A 16,319-nucleotide genomic window follows, 5' to 3' on the forward strand; every position below is an offset into this window, starting at 1 on the left:
AACACTGAACCTTTCTGATTGCCGTCATCTTCAGCGACTTCCAAAGGAAATGAAGTATTTGACTTCCCTCCATCACCTCTACACTGACAACTGTCCAAAGTTGCTCAGCTAATGGGTACAACAGAAGCCAACAATCTCAAGAGCTTGGATAAAATCTACATAAAGGAAATTATTGAGACAAAAGCATTCGGTTCAAAACAAGTAGAGCAAAGGCCTCGTGAACTAGTTGAAATGGTTGGTGACATAGTGAAGAGATGTTCTGGCTCTCCTTTGGCTGCCACAGCTTTGGGCTCTGTACTACGTACCAAGACCAGCAAGCAAGAATGGGAAGGTATACTAAATAGAAGCATGATTTGTGATGAGGAAAATGGAATTTTACCAGTACTTAAACTCAGTTACAATTGCTTGCCGTCATATATGCGGCAATGCTTTGCTTTTTGTGCTATGTTTCCACAGGATTATGAGATTGATGTGCAAAGTCTAATCCACCTATGGATGGCCAATGGTTTTATCCCAGAGCAACCAGGAGTGTGTCATGAAACCATTGGAGAAAAAATTTTCAATGAGCTGAAGTCGAGGTCGTTTTTTCAGGATTTGAAAAGCGTCCCATTTGACAAAAGAATTTCTACTTCTGCAAGGAGTACGAACATGTATTGTTCTAGAATTACTTGTAAGATCCACGACCTTATGCATGATGTTGCAGAATCTGCTATGGGAAAAGAATGTGCTGCAATAACTACACGCCCGAGCCAAAGTGAGGGTGCTCTTCATTCAACTCGTCATTTGTATTTATCAGTCAATCGACCAGAAAATCATCTGAATGCTTCCCCAGAGAAAGGATCTCCAGCTTTCCAAACATTGATATGTGATGGATATGTAAAAGAAGATATGAAGATCTTATCAAAATACAACTCTATTAGAGCATTAAAGATCGATCGGGGCTCATTCCTAAGGCCGAAATATCTTCATCACCTGAGGTATCTTGATCTCTCAGGAAGTGATATTGAAGCACTTCCTGAAGACATCAGCATCCTGTATCATCTGCAAACACTCAACCTTTCTGATTGCCGTGTTCTTGAGCGACTTCCAAAGGAACTGAAGTATTTGACTTCCCTCCGTCACCTCTACACTCACAAATGTCCAAAGTTGAAAAGCATGCCCGCAGAGCTCGGACACCTCTCTTGCCTGCAGACACTCACATGCTTTGTTGTAGGTACTGACACCAGTTGCAGTAATGTGAGAGAGCTGCAGAATTTGGACCTTGGTGGTAGACTAGAGCTAAGACAGCTCGAAAATGTCGCAAGAGCAGATGTTGTAGAAGCAGCAGGTCTTGGAAATAAGAAAAAACTGACCGAACTGGAGTTAGTATGGACTGATAATGACCAGCAGGCACAGAATAATAATCATAAAGAGGTGGTGCTAGGTCTCAAACCTCATGATGGGCTGAAGGCCCTAAGGATATATTCATGTGGGAGTAGTACTTTTCCATCATGGATGAATATGTTAAATGGCATGGTGGAGTTTACATTATCTAGTTGCAAAAAGCTCGAGAAGCTTCCTGCACTCTGGCAGTTACCAGTTCTGGAAATTCTTCACCTGGAAGGATTGCCGAGTTTACATTGTTTGTGCAGCGGTGGTACTACACCCATCACATTTCAGAAACTGAAGGTGCTAACCTTGTTTGCGATGGAAAAATTTGAGGCATGGTGGGACACAGATGTGGTGCAAGGAGAAGAGCCGATATTTCCCAAGGTTGAGGAGCTGCAGATCCGTTGGTGTGGAGGTTTGACTGCATCACCAAAAGCAGCGCTAGTGATTATGGAATCATCTGGCAGAGTTGACACTAAGTGCCGCTCCGCATTTCCAGAACTGAGAAAAATGATGTTAAATGATTTGAATATGTTTGACAGGTGGGAGGCAGTCGAAGGAAATCTAGGAGAAGGGGTAACATTTCCTCGGCTCGAGGAACTGTACATCAGCCATTGTGCAAGCCTCAGTGCACTACCAAAAAGGGTCGTTATTGGTTAAACAATCATTTGGCGGAGCTGAAACTGTGTGTTGTCACTCTGCATTTCCAGCACTGAGGAAACTAAGCTTATCTTGTTTGTCGGCCCTTGAGAGGTGGGAGAAGAGGTAACATTTCCTCTGCTGGAGGAATTGAAAATTGATGGCTGCCCGAAGTTGACTGATCTACCTGATGCACCGAGGCTAAGTGAATTAGCCATAGAAGGACATGATCAAAAAATATCCCTGCAGGCAGCTAGCAGATGCATTCCGTCACTGTCCAGTCTGCGTCTGGATGTGTCACCCGATGACACAGAAACAACATTGCAGCATGTCAAGCAGAAATGGAAGCTTGAACTCCCCCTAGCAACTATGTGCTTATGTAGGTGCACCCTTTTGTTCTTCTCCCCTTTAAACATATGTATGAAGCACTAAATGTAATTAAATAACAAAACTAATTACACAGTTTGGATGTACACGACGAGACGAATCTTTTAAGCCTAATTAGTACATGATTAGCCATAAGTGTTACAGTAACCCACATGTGCTAATGATGCGGTCAAAGGCCTCAAAAGATTCGTCTCGTGGTTTCCAAGTGAGTTCTGAAATTAGTTTTTTAATTAGTATCCGAAAAACCCTCGCAACATCTGGTCAAACACACGACGAGACATCCAAATTTTTTTGCCTTCCCAACTAAACGAGCTGCACTGGCGCTGTGGACATATTTTGCACGGCTCGTAGATTTGACAATTTGGGATTGCGACGATCTTGTCTACTGGCCAGAAAACGTGTTCCAGGTCCTGGTATCCCTGAGGAAGTTATTGATTAGGAGTTGCAGCAATCTGACAGGAGGCACACAATCTTCTGGGGAGCAATCTGCTCAAGCAGGAGGCGGACTCCTGCTACGTCTGGAGTCTGATAAATAATTGCGCATCTTTGGTAGAAGTCCCCAACCTGCCGCCATCTCTCAAGACATTAAATATCAACCGGTGCGATAATATCGAGTCCATCGTATTCGTTCAGCAGGAGGATACGAGGTTGGTGAGTGGAGAAGGTGTTGTACAGCTGGACACGTCATCACCAATTTCAGGGTCCAGCAGTAGTGAGGCCACGGCGTCTACAGCTGTACTGAAGCTGTCATCAGCGGCCAACCATCGCTTCCTTCCATGCCTAGAAGCTCTAGAGATATGTCACTGCTATGGTTTGTCAAAGGTTGCCAATCTTCCTTCGTCTATCAAGACCTTGCGCATTTTGGGCTGCAGGAATCTTCAATCCCTATCAGGACAGCTAGGTGCCATCCAAAAATTAACTATTATATCATGCATTTGGTTGGAATCACTGGAATCTTGCTTAGGAGAGCTCCGGTCGCTGGAAGAACTCGAGCTATCTGATTGCAGAAGCCTGGTATCCTTACCGGATGGGCCTCAAGCATACTCATCTCTTAGAGTTCTTCGGATTAGAGATTGTGATCGTATAAAGTTGCTCCCGCCAAGCCTACAGAGCCGTTTGGATCGCCTCAAGGAGAAATATCTAGATGCACGTTATGAAGGTAATCTCCAGTTTCCTTGTTTCTTTTAACAAAATGACCAGGAGCTCAATTGGTGCTGTCTAAAATGCAACTCTCCACTTCAACATTCTGTTAGTTATTACAAGCTGTGGATGTGATTTAGTGATAAAAAATTTACAAGAGTTGTGTTTAGAACATCTACACTACAAGAAAAAACATTAGTACTGAGCGGGAACCCCAGTTAATACCGGTTCCCGGCCCGGTACCGTCCGATCGGTACTAAATACACTTGCATTTAGTACCGGTCGGTCTGACCGGTACTAAATCACACGTTTAGTACCGGTCCGGGACACGAGCCGGTACTAAAGAATTCCCGCGCCAAAAAAAATAGTAGTTTGCTTCTCCGGCTCCTCACCCCTTTCTCTCTCGTCTCATTTTTCTTTCCACGCCTTCTGCTTCGTCTTCCTTTGTTCTTCCAGATCACGCAAGAAGCGGTGGGAAGAAAATTGAGAGAAGAAAGAGATGAGGAGCCTGAAAAGCTTCACTTAGATTGCAAGTTTACAACATTCAAGCCAAAATCACAAAGACCCAAAATTACATGAGAGATTCAACAGATACAACATGAGAGATTCAACATTCAACTATCTAAAAACAAAAAAAATATTACGGCACATTAGTTAAAGAGGTCGCCAGGGCCTCCACCGCCGGCCGCCCACTTCCGCTTCCCGTACACGTCCACCGTCACCTTCATAGTCTTGCGTGCGAGTACAGACACGGGACACACACAGATCCAGCAATCAGCATAAGTTCATCGCATCAACCACAAGCCGGATCGATCGGCGGAAGCTAAATCCTACTGAGCAAAACAAAGCAGAAATCAAATCAAACCTGCAAACCTTGAGCAGGAACTGAACCGCGGCCTAGCCGCACTCATGGCCGCGCCCGCGCACACGTCTCCGATGCTGCGGCCGTCCGGGGGGCGCCGCACGCCGTGGGGATCGCCACCCTGTGGGCCACCGGCGCCTGCTCGCCCAGGAGAGAAGGAAGGGAGAAAGAAAGAGACATAAGAGAAAAGAGATAAGGTAGAAGACGGTGGAGGATGAAGAGAAGATAAAAGCCGCTCCTGACAACTCGCTGAGCAGATTTTTTTTGGGTGGTCACGTTAGTACCGGGTAGAGCCTCCGTCCGGTACTAATAGGCTACTTTTTGTACCGGATGAAGCCTCTACCCGGTACTAAATATTATGGGCGTCATTTTGTACCGGCTGGAAGTACTAGCCGGTACTAAATGGTCGCTACCGTTGCCCTGCTCGTGTCGGTGGCGTTTTTTTAGTGCCGGCTCGGAGTTCCAGCCGGTACTAACCGACTCCCATTGGCACTGTGCGTCCCGCCCGGTACTAAATTGAGCCGTTAGTACCGGACCAAAGTGCGACTGGTACTAACGTGCAGGGACGAATAAGCCGTTTTCTAGCAGTGCTAGCTGTCCATTGGTGCTTCGTACATTATCTGCACCACTAATACCTATATTTCTAGGGTCAGTTGGATCCATGCCACTCCAATTTCACGGAGTTGTGGTGGCATAAATCGAATTTTCCCATGGAGTTGTGTCACCTAAATCCGTTAGCTTTTGGATATTGCATATTCAGGGTATCTAAACACGCAAGTTTAGGCACCAATATACAGCACTTTCGATGGTCATCCTTGTATATCTCTTTTCTTGTTGTCCCTACAAAGGAATTTAAATATAAGATGATCTTTGCTGTTCACTTTTTTTTAACCATGATTGTAATTGCTAATTCGGATAGTGTAAAATTAATCATCTTCCTTTAGTCATACATTAAATTAAGCATGCCATCACAGAACTAATGCGGCCAGATTGTATTATGGAATTGTAGTTTTTATCCTAGTGCCTTGGTGAATTAAATTTCCCACGGTCCTTTGAACTGATACAATATGATAGTACAGTACTCTGTGACTAATTTCTCTTTTTAGCGTCTGATTTAGATCACCTTACATTTGGAGAACCAATTAAAGTGGCATTTGTCCTAACGTTACACTGCACATTCACTAGCTCCATTGCATATAGTTCGAGTATGTGTACTTCTCTTTACTTGTCTTTTGCCTTTTTACAGAAACACCGTAGTGTATTCTCCTGTATATATACTTTCTAATTTAGTCTTGATTTGCATGCATAAATTCTAATATCATCTATGATCACGGCCAGATCTGCCAGAACCAAAGACCCGGAAATGTGCCATGAGGAGCCTGGTGTGCTTGAAATAGCAGATTGAGGACCTGATCAAAGTTCTGTCCAAGGTTTGTAATATCAGTGCTCTTAATGATTGATTTCAAAGATTCTAGCTCCTAATATATGCTGACTCCCTATGACGTGTGACTTCCTTGTAGGATCGTATTACCAGACCTGCAAATGATGGCTTATTGTGACCATGGTAGAATGTATAACATGCCCTTTCTGAAGATAATCTCCAGAGAACTCAAGCGGAACTCCAAGATTTTAAGCAGAAAACAAGTCCCGGATCAGAAGCTGAAGAATCTAGCATAGAGAGCTCCATGCTCCAGTCCTCTATCTTTTTTTTTTTTCTGAACGGTGCTCCAGTCCTCTATCATCCTTCTTCAAGCCAAAGTCCTTGATTTTGAGCAGAAGACAAGTCCCAGACTACAAGCTGAAGAATTTGTAGCCTTTGGAACTCCATGCTCCAGCTTTTTATCCTTTTTTTTGCTTTTGAACTATGATGTGTTTGAGTTTGTTTCTGCTCCAGCACCAGAGAAACAGAGCTAGCGCTTTCATTTCATGATGTGTTTTTCTAAATTACAGCAGAGGATACTTGCCATAGAATTGATCAACAATCCAAGTGTCCAACATATACTCCTGTTGTTGCTCGACATGCTGCTTGATATGAACTGAATAGCGTGCAGGGTCTGGGGTGTTCCTGCAAGGCTTTGGATGGCATGGTCTTATGCAGAGGTCTCATTGTCGAGCCCTGTTTCTTCGTCTTTCAGAGAGAGAGAAAAATTGTCTGTTTCTTCAAAATTACATCCTGCAGCAACATTTCTGTGTTTGTCATTTTTCCATTCCGGTATGATCTACATTCACTGCGTTCGGCAGCTAGCTCCAGCTCCAGCCCAACAGTATTTTCCTCTCACACCACTCCAGCCACCAGCTCCAGCTCTAGCTCCAGCCAGCCCAACAGTATTTTTCTCACACACCATTCCAGCTCCAGGCTCCAGCTCCAGCCTACCGAACGGAGTGATTGATATGGAATAACAAATAAGTGGCTATGGTTTGCAATAGATGCGTTAAAGAAGAATGCCCGATTTAATTATGTTTTTCTTTCTCGCATACTAGTCCCTGTTTCCCTTAATATAAATCTAAGACACCCTTTTCTTAAGAAAAATCATAGTTGGATTTGAAGATTATATTTTTTACTATTAACCATATTTACTTATTTAGTACTCCAGCACAAACTGATAATGACACGGTGCCGTGCACGTGCTGCTCACGTAGGACAGAACCGCCAGCTCACTCCGCCACGTCACGCTCCTGCGGCGACGCTTCCCAAGCGAGCTGGGAGCCTGGGACTGGGAGCCCCGCCTCGCAATCTCCGCCACCCCCATCGAAGGTTGTCACGCGCCGCCGCCCCCGCCCCCGCGTCTCCCTTCCTCTCCCCCGCCACCGCCACCGCCATGGCCGCCGCCGCCGCCGCCGCGCACTCCCTCCTGCACCCACCGGCGGCGCGCAAGGGCCCCGCGCCCTCGCCTCCCTCCCCTTCCCCCTTCCTCCGCCTCCCGGCCGCGCGCCCCCGCCTAACCCACCTCCACCGCCTCCGCTCCGCCTCCCCGGCCGCCGCCTCCGACCTCACCGCCTTCCCCACCCCGAGCGGCAACCTCGCGCCCATCGACGTGGACGCCGCCACGGAGGCCGAGCTGCGGGAGAACGGGTTCCGCAGCACGCGCCGCACCAAGCTCGTCTGCACCGTGGGCCCGGCCACCTCGTCCCCGGAGCAGCTCGAGGCGCTCGCCGTCGGCGGGATGAACGTGGCCCGCGTCAACATGTGCCACGGGGACCGGGAGTGGCACCGGGGCGTCATCCGCGCCGTGCGGAGGCTCAACGAGGAGAAGGGCTTCGCCGTCGCCGTCATGATGGACACCGAGGGCAGCGAGATACACATGGGGGACCTCGGTGGCACGTCCTCGGCCAAGGCAGAGGTGAGGTGCTGACGTGCTGTGCCTGTATGTAAGCTGCTGCTGTCCGGTTTGGCCTTTGCATTGTAGCTATCCGAGTGGACGCCTTCATTCACTTAGACCGTTGGACGTATTCGATGAAATGTGCTTGTTGCAATGTGGGTGAGAGAAAAATGTTGTGGCAATGTCGACTGTCGAGCCAGGATTTCACAAAGAGTTCTTTCTTCATCGAATGTTTGGTTGATAACTTGATATAGATTTTCAGCTCATGTTTGAAATCATCATAGGAGGGAAAGCGTTCAGATTGTTGTCAAACACTGAACTGTGAAAGTAATAGTCATTTTCAAGGCTGTCAATGTGACTCGAAGAAAGTGCTTGGTAAAAATCGCCATGTTTTGGTAAAAATCAGTATGTCACTATGCCAAAAAGGGAAATTATCTCACCCCTTCGAGTGTTTTGTTTTTAGTTTTTAAATAACCATACAGTTAGATGCTTGACTGTATGCCTGTTCCATGCTCTTAGTTTTTTTTTTCTTAAGCCATGTTATTTACCGAATGACTTCAATTTCCTTGGTATTAAATGTTCCTGAAGTAGTAACAAATCCTGTCACATTTGTTGGATTCTACAGGATGGAGAAGTCTGGACATTTAGCGTCAGGGCATTTGATTTACCTCTCCCAGAACGAACTATTAATGTGAACTATGATGGATTTGCTGAAGGTACTTAAGCTAGCCTATTTGTTGATGTTGTTCGTAATTATTGTTCAGTGCATAACATTGCATCGGAATGCTACATAGATGTGAGAGTTGGTGATGAGCTTCTTGTGGATGGTGGAATGGCTCGATTTGAGGTGATTGAGAAGTTAGGACCAGATGTTAAGTGTCGCTGCACGGATCCTGGCTTATTGTTGCCACGTGCGAATCTTACATTTTGGCGTGATGGCAGTATTGTCCGTGAGAGGAATGCTATGCTTCCTACAATTTCATCAAAGGTAAATGCACTAGCATACTAAATTTCTTGCTGTAATTACCAAAGTCTGCAAAGCTTTGTGCATCTATGTCACCCCTTGGTGCCAGTACTGCAGTGGATTTACAGCTTCTTTTTCTGTCAATACCATGGTCACTTCTAAACAACATGTATGACTTTGTTCAAAGCCTTACTCAATGAAACTCATCTCTGGATAGTTTTTATCAGCTATTTCTTAAAAAGGCTTCTACCACCCGGAGTAGTTTAATTAAAAAATGGAATCTTCCAGTAGCAGATGCTAATATTATTAGTTTATAATAATGTTGCTCCTTTTCTTGGGACAACTTGTGCAGGATTGGCTTGACATAGACTTCGGAATTGCTGAAGGTGTAGATTTCATCGCTGTTTCATTTGTCAAGTCTGCAGAAGTAATTAAACATTTGAAAAGCTACATAGCTGCAAGGAGTCGTGGCAGGTACCAGGAGTACAATTGTATCCCGTTATTTAAGTTTATGCTTTGTTGGGGAAGCCATAGTTGACATTATTAAACTGATAACGGGTGTACCTAGAACTGTTGTGGATGCATAGCCACTGTTTCTTGTCGGTTCCTGGTCAGTCCCAGATTGGTAGGGTTTTATTTGTAGTCTAACTCCTAAAAAGAATTCAGTCTGGAATGAATTGGTTTATATGTAATTAGTAGAGAAAACAGTGAATTGGCAAGCTATCCCCTTTCTGGTATACTTGTTGAAATAATGCTGTGCCACAATGTGATTCACAGAAGAATAATAAGAACTGTTTAAAATTGTATGGGTAACCTAAACCATAACTTGGTGTCATCTCTGTGCCAAAAAAAAACACTTGGTGTCATCGCAACACCTACAATTCTTCTGCATGCATTAGAAAAATTGTCTGCGTATATATCTCTGTTTTTATTTGTTGTGCTACGGTCAGTTAGCTATTGTATGTCCATCTCGCGTTTTATGGTTAAAATTGCGTTAGTGACAAACACAGTTACCTAGCTTAAAATTGATAGCTCCATACTGCCAACAAAATCAAACTTGCTATGATATCTTTTACACTTCAAATAGTTGGGCCTTGCAAACATCCAATGCAAAAAGGATTGCATAAGTTTTTCTTATAGATGGGCTAGTATTGTGTTACTGAAATGTTTCCTTCATTTCGCTGAACTTTGTTGGTTCCTCTGTCTAATGCTTTATTGTATATGATCAGTGATATATCAGTCCTTGCGAAAATCGAGAGCATTGACTCTTTAAAGAACCTGGAGGAGATCATCCGAGCATCAGATGGTGCCATGGTAGCCAGAGGAGATATGGGGGCACAGGTTCCCTTGGAGCAGGTCCCCTCAATACAACAAAAGGTAGTTCAACTGTGCAGGCAGCTCAACAAGCCAGTCATTGTTGCTTCTCAGCTCCTCGAATCGATGATTGAGTATCCTACACCCACAAGGGCTGAAGTTGCCGATGTTTCTGAAGCTGTCCGCCAGCGTGCAGATGCTCTAATGCTTTCTGGTGAGTCAGCAATGGGGAGATACCCAGAGAAGGCTCTTAGTGTTCTTAGGAGTGTTAGCCTCAGGATTGAGAAGTGGTGGCGAGAGGAGAAGTGCCACGAGGCACTGGAACTTCAAGGAGTTTCATCTTCCTTCTCTGACAAGATATCAGAAGAAATCTGCAATTCAGCAGCTAAAATGGGTAAGTACTGCCACTACGCACTCAGTGCCTATGAAAATTATGTTGTCATAGCAAGTGATATATTCGACTGCTTTCATTTTCCTATTGTTGCCCATTATCTTTGTTGCTGGCAGAACATTCTGATTCCACTGCTTAGAATATATGTCTAAACAAAGCTGATTTCATCTGTAGCTAACGGCTTGGGAGCAGACGCCGTTTTTGTTTTCACGAAGACTGGCCACATGGCCTCCCTGCTCTCACGATGCCGTCCTGATTGTCCTGTTTTCGCCTTCACAACCTCAACGTCCGTCAGGAGACGGCTGAACCTCCAGTGGGGGCTCATCCCCTTCCGCCTCAGCTTCTCCGACGACATGGAGAGCAACCTGAACCGCACCTTCTCCCTGCTCAAGGCCAGGGGCATGATCCAGTCGGGTGACCTGGTGATCGCTCTCTCCGACATGCTGCAGTCCATCCAGGTGATGAACGTACCCTGAGAAAGAGCCATTCATCTCCGTGTTACGTGATCCTCTATGAGATGATCAGATGCGATGGAAATGGAACACGTACATTCGGCACCTTGAACTTGGAGGAGGACAGTTCCATATGCACTGAAATTGTTCACTTTTCTCATGTATTAAGATGCTAGGCAACACCGGAGAACTGTGGCAATAATTTGCGGCATTCTGCCTGTTGTAAAACTGTTACGTTACTACGTAGGCTTTAGTCTGACCTTGGGGTCACTTTTTAATGTGGAAGCTTGAGTCTCGCTGTGGGCCGTGATGGGCTTATCCATCGCATTGTGTTAGTTTAATTGAATCTCACGCTCCTGCTGATAGAAGAATCACTAGAACTTTCCGCGTCGATCCTTTTTTATTACGTCTTGTTTTTACTCCTATATTGGGAGTTACTCTACGTATTGCTTGACGTAAAACCAATAGTGGATTTGTTTCTGTCTTTTGTTGAATCTTTTTCACGGCTCGATAGAGAATTTGATAAGCCCATAAATTCGTAAGCCAGGTCGGCTGATACGCTTTAAAAAGGTTCTAGTTCTATATATTTCGGCTGGATGAAAGAGGCCTTACGCTTTAAAAAGGTTCTAGTTCTATATATTCCGGCTGGATGAAAGAGGCCCGAAGGACCCCCGCAGTGGAAATAGGGACCCCGGGACAAGGTAGGCTGAATAATAAGGTAAGAGAACTTGTTCACACACCACATGTGGATTGACGGATTTCTAATAGTCGGTGCTGCTGCACATGCAGCCATTTTTATGGTAAGAGACTATGATCCAACTACTCGATACAACGATCTATTAGATCGCGTCCTTAGACATACAAACAAGGTAGAGGGCATGACAGCTTGGCCAGAACCAGCCAATGTCAGAGAACTCCGAGGGTTGAAGGGTTGCTGGGGTTATTACTGGAGTTGTGTTTCCAGCTACAATACAGTAGTTCACTGATAGTGCTCTTGGAGTTGTGCTGAAGCTTTTTACTGGTACACGCTTCAATCATGCAGCATAACTGAAGAGTCGTGTCGATCAAAGCTCAAGCTCTGAGATCCTTTTGCTGTAGTAATATTCTGCCATACATAACGAATGGTGATCATTTTCTAGTGATAGTGTTCATGAGCTGTAAATGAAGAGAAACTTCCCTTTTTAATTTGTAGCTGCTCCAGACATATCAGCGTATGTGCTGAACGTTATCAGCTGTTTGAGATTCACGTACAGACATTTGTACTGCACTTCAAACGAGGTTAGTATGTTTTCAAGATTCGTAAAACAAATTTTTGGATAAATGTCCTTGTATTTTAAAAGAATGATAACTTTTTTTGAGACTAAAAGAATGATAACTTGGTAACATAGATCCTGCTCCAAGCACTGATAAACTTGGGAAAACAAAATAGAAGGTCAAAAGAGAAATGGATCTCCGCCCTCCGGTTGCAGATCAGTGGCTGAGATCCATCGCCCCAAACTCCACTCCGATTTCATTCGCATGCTTCATAACAGATCTCCCAAAAAAAAAGAATGTACAGAAAAAACAGAGCCAATTTCCATGGTCACGCTGCAAGGCCGGTGTTCACCATGTGGACTGTACTGCAGTAACCACTACGATCACTTGCTCTCGGTGACTGCTACTCAGGACACGGCTGAAGAACCTCCAGGGACAGGGAGGGCCCTCCAACGAACGTCTCCTTCGGCGTCAGCTTCTCCGGCGACATGGCGAGCAACCTGGACCGCACCTTGCTGCCGGCCGGGGGCATGGTCCAGCCCCGGCGACCTGGCGATGGCGCTCGCCGACGAGCTGCACTGCCGCAGCCCATCCAGGTGACGAGCGTGGGCCAGTACCTCCGTGTCCGGGATGCGATGCGACACGGCCTTGATTGATCTCCAGCACCGTGAGCTCGAGGGACGGTTCGTTGTACCGAAATTATTCGCCTTTTCTGCTGTATTAGATGATGAATCTCTATTTGGCAGATCTCCAGATCTAGAAAAAAAATAAGTTTGGAGCACTTGGAGCTAGGTATTAGGAGCTCCAAGAAAAATCGTGGGTCTGCAGCTGCAGGTGTGTTAGGAGCATTTAGATGAATCATTTTGTTTATAGCGTAAACTAAATTCAGGTATTTAAATCATTTTATTGTACTCCCTTCATTCTGAAATATAAGATATTTTGATTTGTTCCAAGCCAAAATATTCAAAGTTTGATCGAGTTTATGGAAAAAAGTAATAATATTTTGAATATCAAATGAGAACAATTAGATTCATTGCGAAACATGTTTTCATAATTTATCTATTTAACATGTTACTAGATGTTAATATTCTTCCCTATAAATTTGATCAAATTTAAACTACTTTGAACATTAATCTAAGACAAATTAAAATATTTTACATTTCAGGAGGATGGAGCAGTCTTCTACTTAGGCCCTCCACAGTGTGGAGTGATGCCTAAAAAATTTGGGTCCTACAGAGAAGAACTGGGCATCATGCTTGAAATCTCACAGCGTGCAGGCATCACTTGCTGACCCACATGATGACAACATGTCAGAAATATTTGCTCTGTGCAGTAGGGTCTCCATCTTTGCTTCTATCTAATTCTCTCTCTGCATAGTATAAAATATATTTTTCTAATGAATAGGCATCGGTGCAAGAACTTTCACTGCTCCTGAATTTTCAAGCGCTAGCATCACTACCTGCAATGTGATGAGTGGTGACTATATGCTCTCTCTCCTTTTCTAGCTTCACTCTAGACAATGCTGTGGAGGGCCTTACGGACCCAGCCCCAAGATGACGTGGTGTAGAAAGCAACCCCCTGAAACTGTCAAATGCTGCTGTTTTTTTGCCCTAGGTGTCACATCGGACGTTTGACTGGATGTCAGAAGGGATATTCGGATACTAATTAAAAAAACTAATTTCATAAATCGCCTGGAAACCGCGAGACGGATCTTTTGAGGCTAATTAATCAGTCATCAGTAAAAATGGGTTACTATAGCACTTATGGCTAATCATGTACTAATTAAGGTCAAAAGATTCGTCTCGTCGTGTACATCCAAACTATGCAATTAGTATTTCGTTTCAACTATATTTAATACTTCATCCATATGTTCAAAGGGTGGTCCAAAAATTTTTGGCAAAAAATTTTGGGAACTAAACATGCCAGCTTGAGGCATCACGGAGTTCACGTGAACGACAGGCAAATCCAACGGCGCCGGGTGAAGTATGAGGCCAAGTCCGGCCCGGTGGCCTGCACCCTCCCAGGTGTCTCCTGCGAGTGGTGGTCAGAGGTCTGCGAGTCTTCGTCTCCACTCTCCACACGGAACGGTCGCTGAGCATGCCACTGCACAACACTTGACTTGTGAGCCTTACCTTAATCTTGACTCTCGTGTATCCAATTGAGGGAGACTGCCACTAGCTCTTACCCAGCCGTGACACACATGTTGTAGTGATTTGTTATCATCGCAAAACCCCAGCCCGGGGTCGAAAAATTTAGGTAATTACTTGCCATAAAGAAAAGGTAACCGACATTGTACTATATAGATTGTTAATAATAAGTGCAGGATGTGTTATATATTCCACCATAATTTTTGGTGAAGTATAAAATCATGAATCCAATATGGTACGCAAAACAGCGGCGGTTCAGAAGAACTAGGACTTTTATTTCATTTTGGTTGTAATGCGCTGCCTAGAAAACATTAATAAGCATACCCATTGTGAAATAAATTGAAGTCAAATGAGAATCGAAATGGTTTAATTCTCAGACCTCTACATGAAAAAATATTTCTATGTACAATATTGTGATGCATTATCTAGATATACGAGGTCTTTGTGCAACATACAGCGACATATTTGGAAGTATGTGGATTTTTGCGGACACTGATGACACTTGTTAACCATGATTTTCTCGACCCCGTCATCGGTCGGCAGCCGGGCTCGGAGTCGTACCGGGGTGTCGTCGCCTGTCATCTTAGTGTACTCGCGGCGCGTGTACTCGCGGCGCCGTCGTCGTTAGTCGGCAACCGGGCTTGACGATGCTGGGTGGTGTCATCGCCGGTAGTGGCGCCAGCGTCGGCCGGCAGCCGGGCTTGGTGTGGTGTCGTCACCGGCCGGACCTTCAGGCTTCATCATCTGCTCAGCGTCTCCATCACGTGCTCGTACAACACTTCTTCAGCGACATGGATGGATGACGACCCAGCGAACGCCAGTGGACGTGTGTGTGCATGCAAAAATGTAGAAGAATTGGGAGAGGACAGAAGGTTAACCTGCGGCACTTCCGAAGACGAAACGAGGCGCCATGGTTTCTTCCCCGGCTCCCTTGACTCGCTTCTCGGCCTCTGTTTGGCGTCGGCGAGGTTGACGAGGTCGCCGCCGGCGTGGTGTGGATGAAGGCGACGGCGGCGAGGAAGATGAAGACACAGGCGGACGTGATCTCCTTGGCTTCCCTCGCGCCTGCCTTCTTGACTCCCTCCCGGGTTCGAGCCCCAGCCTCTGCACATTTGTGTGGGTAAGGCTTGAGGCTTAAAAACAACCCTTCCCCAGACCCCGCACAGTGCGGGAAGCCTACAGCACTGGGTACGCCCTTTTACTGATGACACTTGTTAGTTAACGATATTGCCACTTGGCCACAAATGCAACCACACAAAAACCACTCTCTTAAGTCCCAGCCAAACTACTGGCCTAGGAAATTAAACCTATGTCTAGTGGTACAAAAAAGAATACAAAGCACACACATACCAAACACAAATTATGACAAACTCACAAAATGACATGAATAGCACACTTTCATTTTATATAGAAAAAGGCATCTCTCTCAAAAGAAACCGAAAAACCTCTCATTATCCTTTATAGGATATCATCACCACCTCTATCCCCATCAAATGCTTAGTATAGGGGCAAATAGACGTGACACCTGCTTTGTGGCAAACAAAGAATCCAAAAGGCATCGCATTCATATGGGGAGAGAGAGAGAGAGAGAGAGAGAGAGAGAGAGAGAGAGAGAGAGAGAGAGAGAGGGAGGGAGGAAAAACGATGAATTTACATTTGTGAAGTTAAAAGTGGTGTGTGAGGTCGGTGGGGCCACTGTGCTCCCTTTTTCTACAATGTCCTTGCATATTACTGTGGTGAAAATAAGTCACCAGAGTTTTTTTATCCCTACAGGTATATCACTATATCATCAGTACATGTGGTAAATAAACGAGTCAAAACCAAACCTCAGAAGAGACACCATCACCAGCATATTCCTGTGTATATGCTGTAACCAGATCATTGATCTTTCAACTGAGCTGGCCTTTCATACCATCCTTCACTGCAACATATCACCTCACTATCACTATATGAAAGCTGCAGCGTCATAAATCTAAGAGAAGTGTGGTATCACATTCACAAGACTGCTGCACACTGTTCTTGAACAAGTGATATGCGCAATAATGAATACTCAGTCGAATATTCACAACATGTTTCTTGAA

At 45.0% G+C, this 16,319-nt stretch overlaps 2 protein-coding genes, 1 long non-coding RNA gene and 1 pseudogene across 3 annotated transcripts; 3 read left to right on the plus strand and 1 right to left on the minus strand.

Annotated features, from left to right (window-relative positions):
* Window positions 1-111: 111 nt before the first annotated feature.
* On the plus strand, window positions 112-2,397 carry LOC120662307 (putative disease resistance protein RGA4). Its single transcript, XM_039941484.1, has one exon. It carries the CDS (start codon window positions 112-114, stop codon window positions 2,026-2,028), a length of 1,917 nt encoding a protein of 638 aa, XP_039797418.1. The 3' UTR covers window positions 2,029-2,397.
* On the plus strand, window positions 2,377-6,401 carry LOC120662308 (annotated as a pseudogene).
* On the minus strand, window positions 4,018-4,655 carry LOC120659517. Its single transcript, XR_005669048.1, has 2 exons — window positions 4,400-4,655; window positions 4,018-4,265 (listed from the first exon to the last, which is right to left on the minus strand). It is a non-coding gene; the product is annotated as an uncharacterized LOC120659517 (long non-coding RNA).
* Window positions 6,402-7,036: 635 nt separating the features above from the next.
* On the plus strand, window positions 7,037-11,228 carry LOC120659513 (pyruvate kinase isozyme A, chloroplastic-like). Its single transcript, XM_039937685.1, has 6 exons — window positions 7,037-7,737; window positions 8,342-8,432; window positions 8,511-8,704; window positions 9,033-9,154; window positions 9,910-10,388; window positions 10,560-11,228. Exons 1-6 carry the CDS (start codon window positions 7,216-7,218, stop codon window positions 10,859-10,861), a joined length of 1,710 nt encoding a protein of 569 aa, XP_039793619.1. The 5' UTR covers window positions 7,037-7,215; the 3' UTR covers window positions 10,862-11,228.
* The last annotated feature ends 5,091 nt before the right edge of the window (window positions 11,229-16,319 follow it).

Source organism: Panicum virgatum, chromosome 2N (assembly GCF_016808335.1).
Source record: "Panicum virgatum strain AP13 chromosome 2N, P.virgatum_v5, whole genome shotgun sequence".
NCBI classification, from domain to species: Eukaryota; Viridiplantae; Streptophyta; class Magnoliopsida; order Poales; family Poaceae; genus Panicum; species Panicum virgatum.

What these genes read in the sequence shown, in the direction of transcription:
- LOC120662307 (XM_039941484.1), top strand. Translation starts at nt 112, where the DNA reads ATGGGTACAACAGAAGCCAACAATCTCAAGAGCTTGGATAAAATCTAC.
- LOC120659513 (XM_039937685.1), top strand. Translation starts at nt 7,216, where the DNA reads ATGGCCGCCGCCGCCGCCGCCGCGCACTCCCTCCTGCACCCACCGGCG. An exon ending in GCTGCAAGGAGTCGTGGCAG is followed by an intron (nt 9,155 to 9,909) that starts GTACCAGGAGTA and finishes GTATATGATCAG; the next exon opens with TGATATATCAGTCCTTGCGA. An exon ending in CAATTCAGCAGCTAAAATGG is followed by an intron (nt 10,389 to 10,559) that starts GTAAGTACTGCC and finishes TTTCATCTGTAG; the next exon opens with CTAACGGCTTGGGAGCAGAC.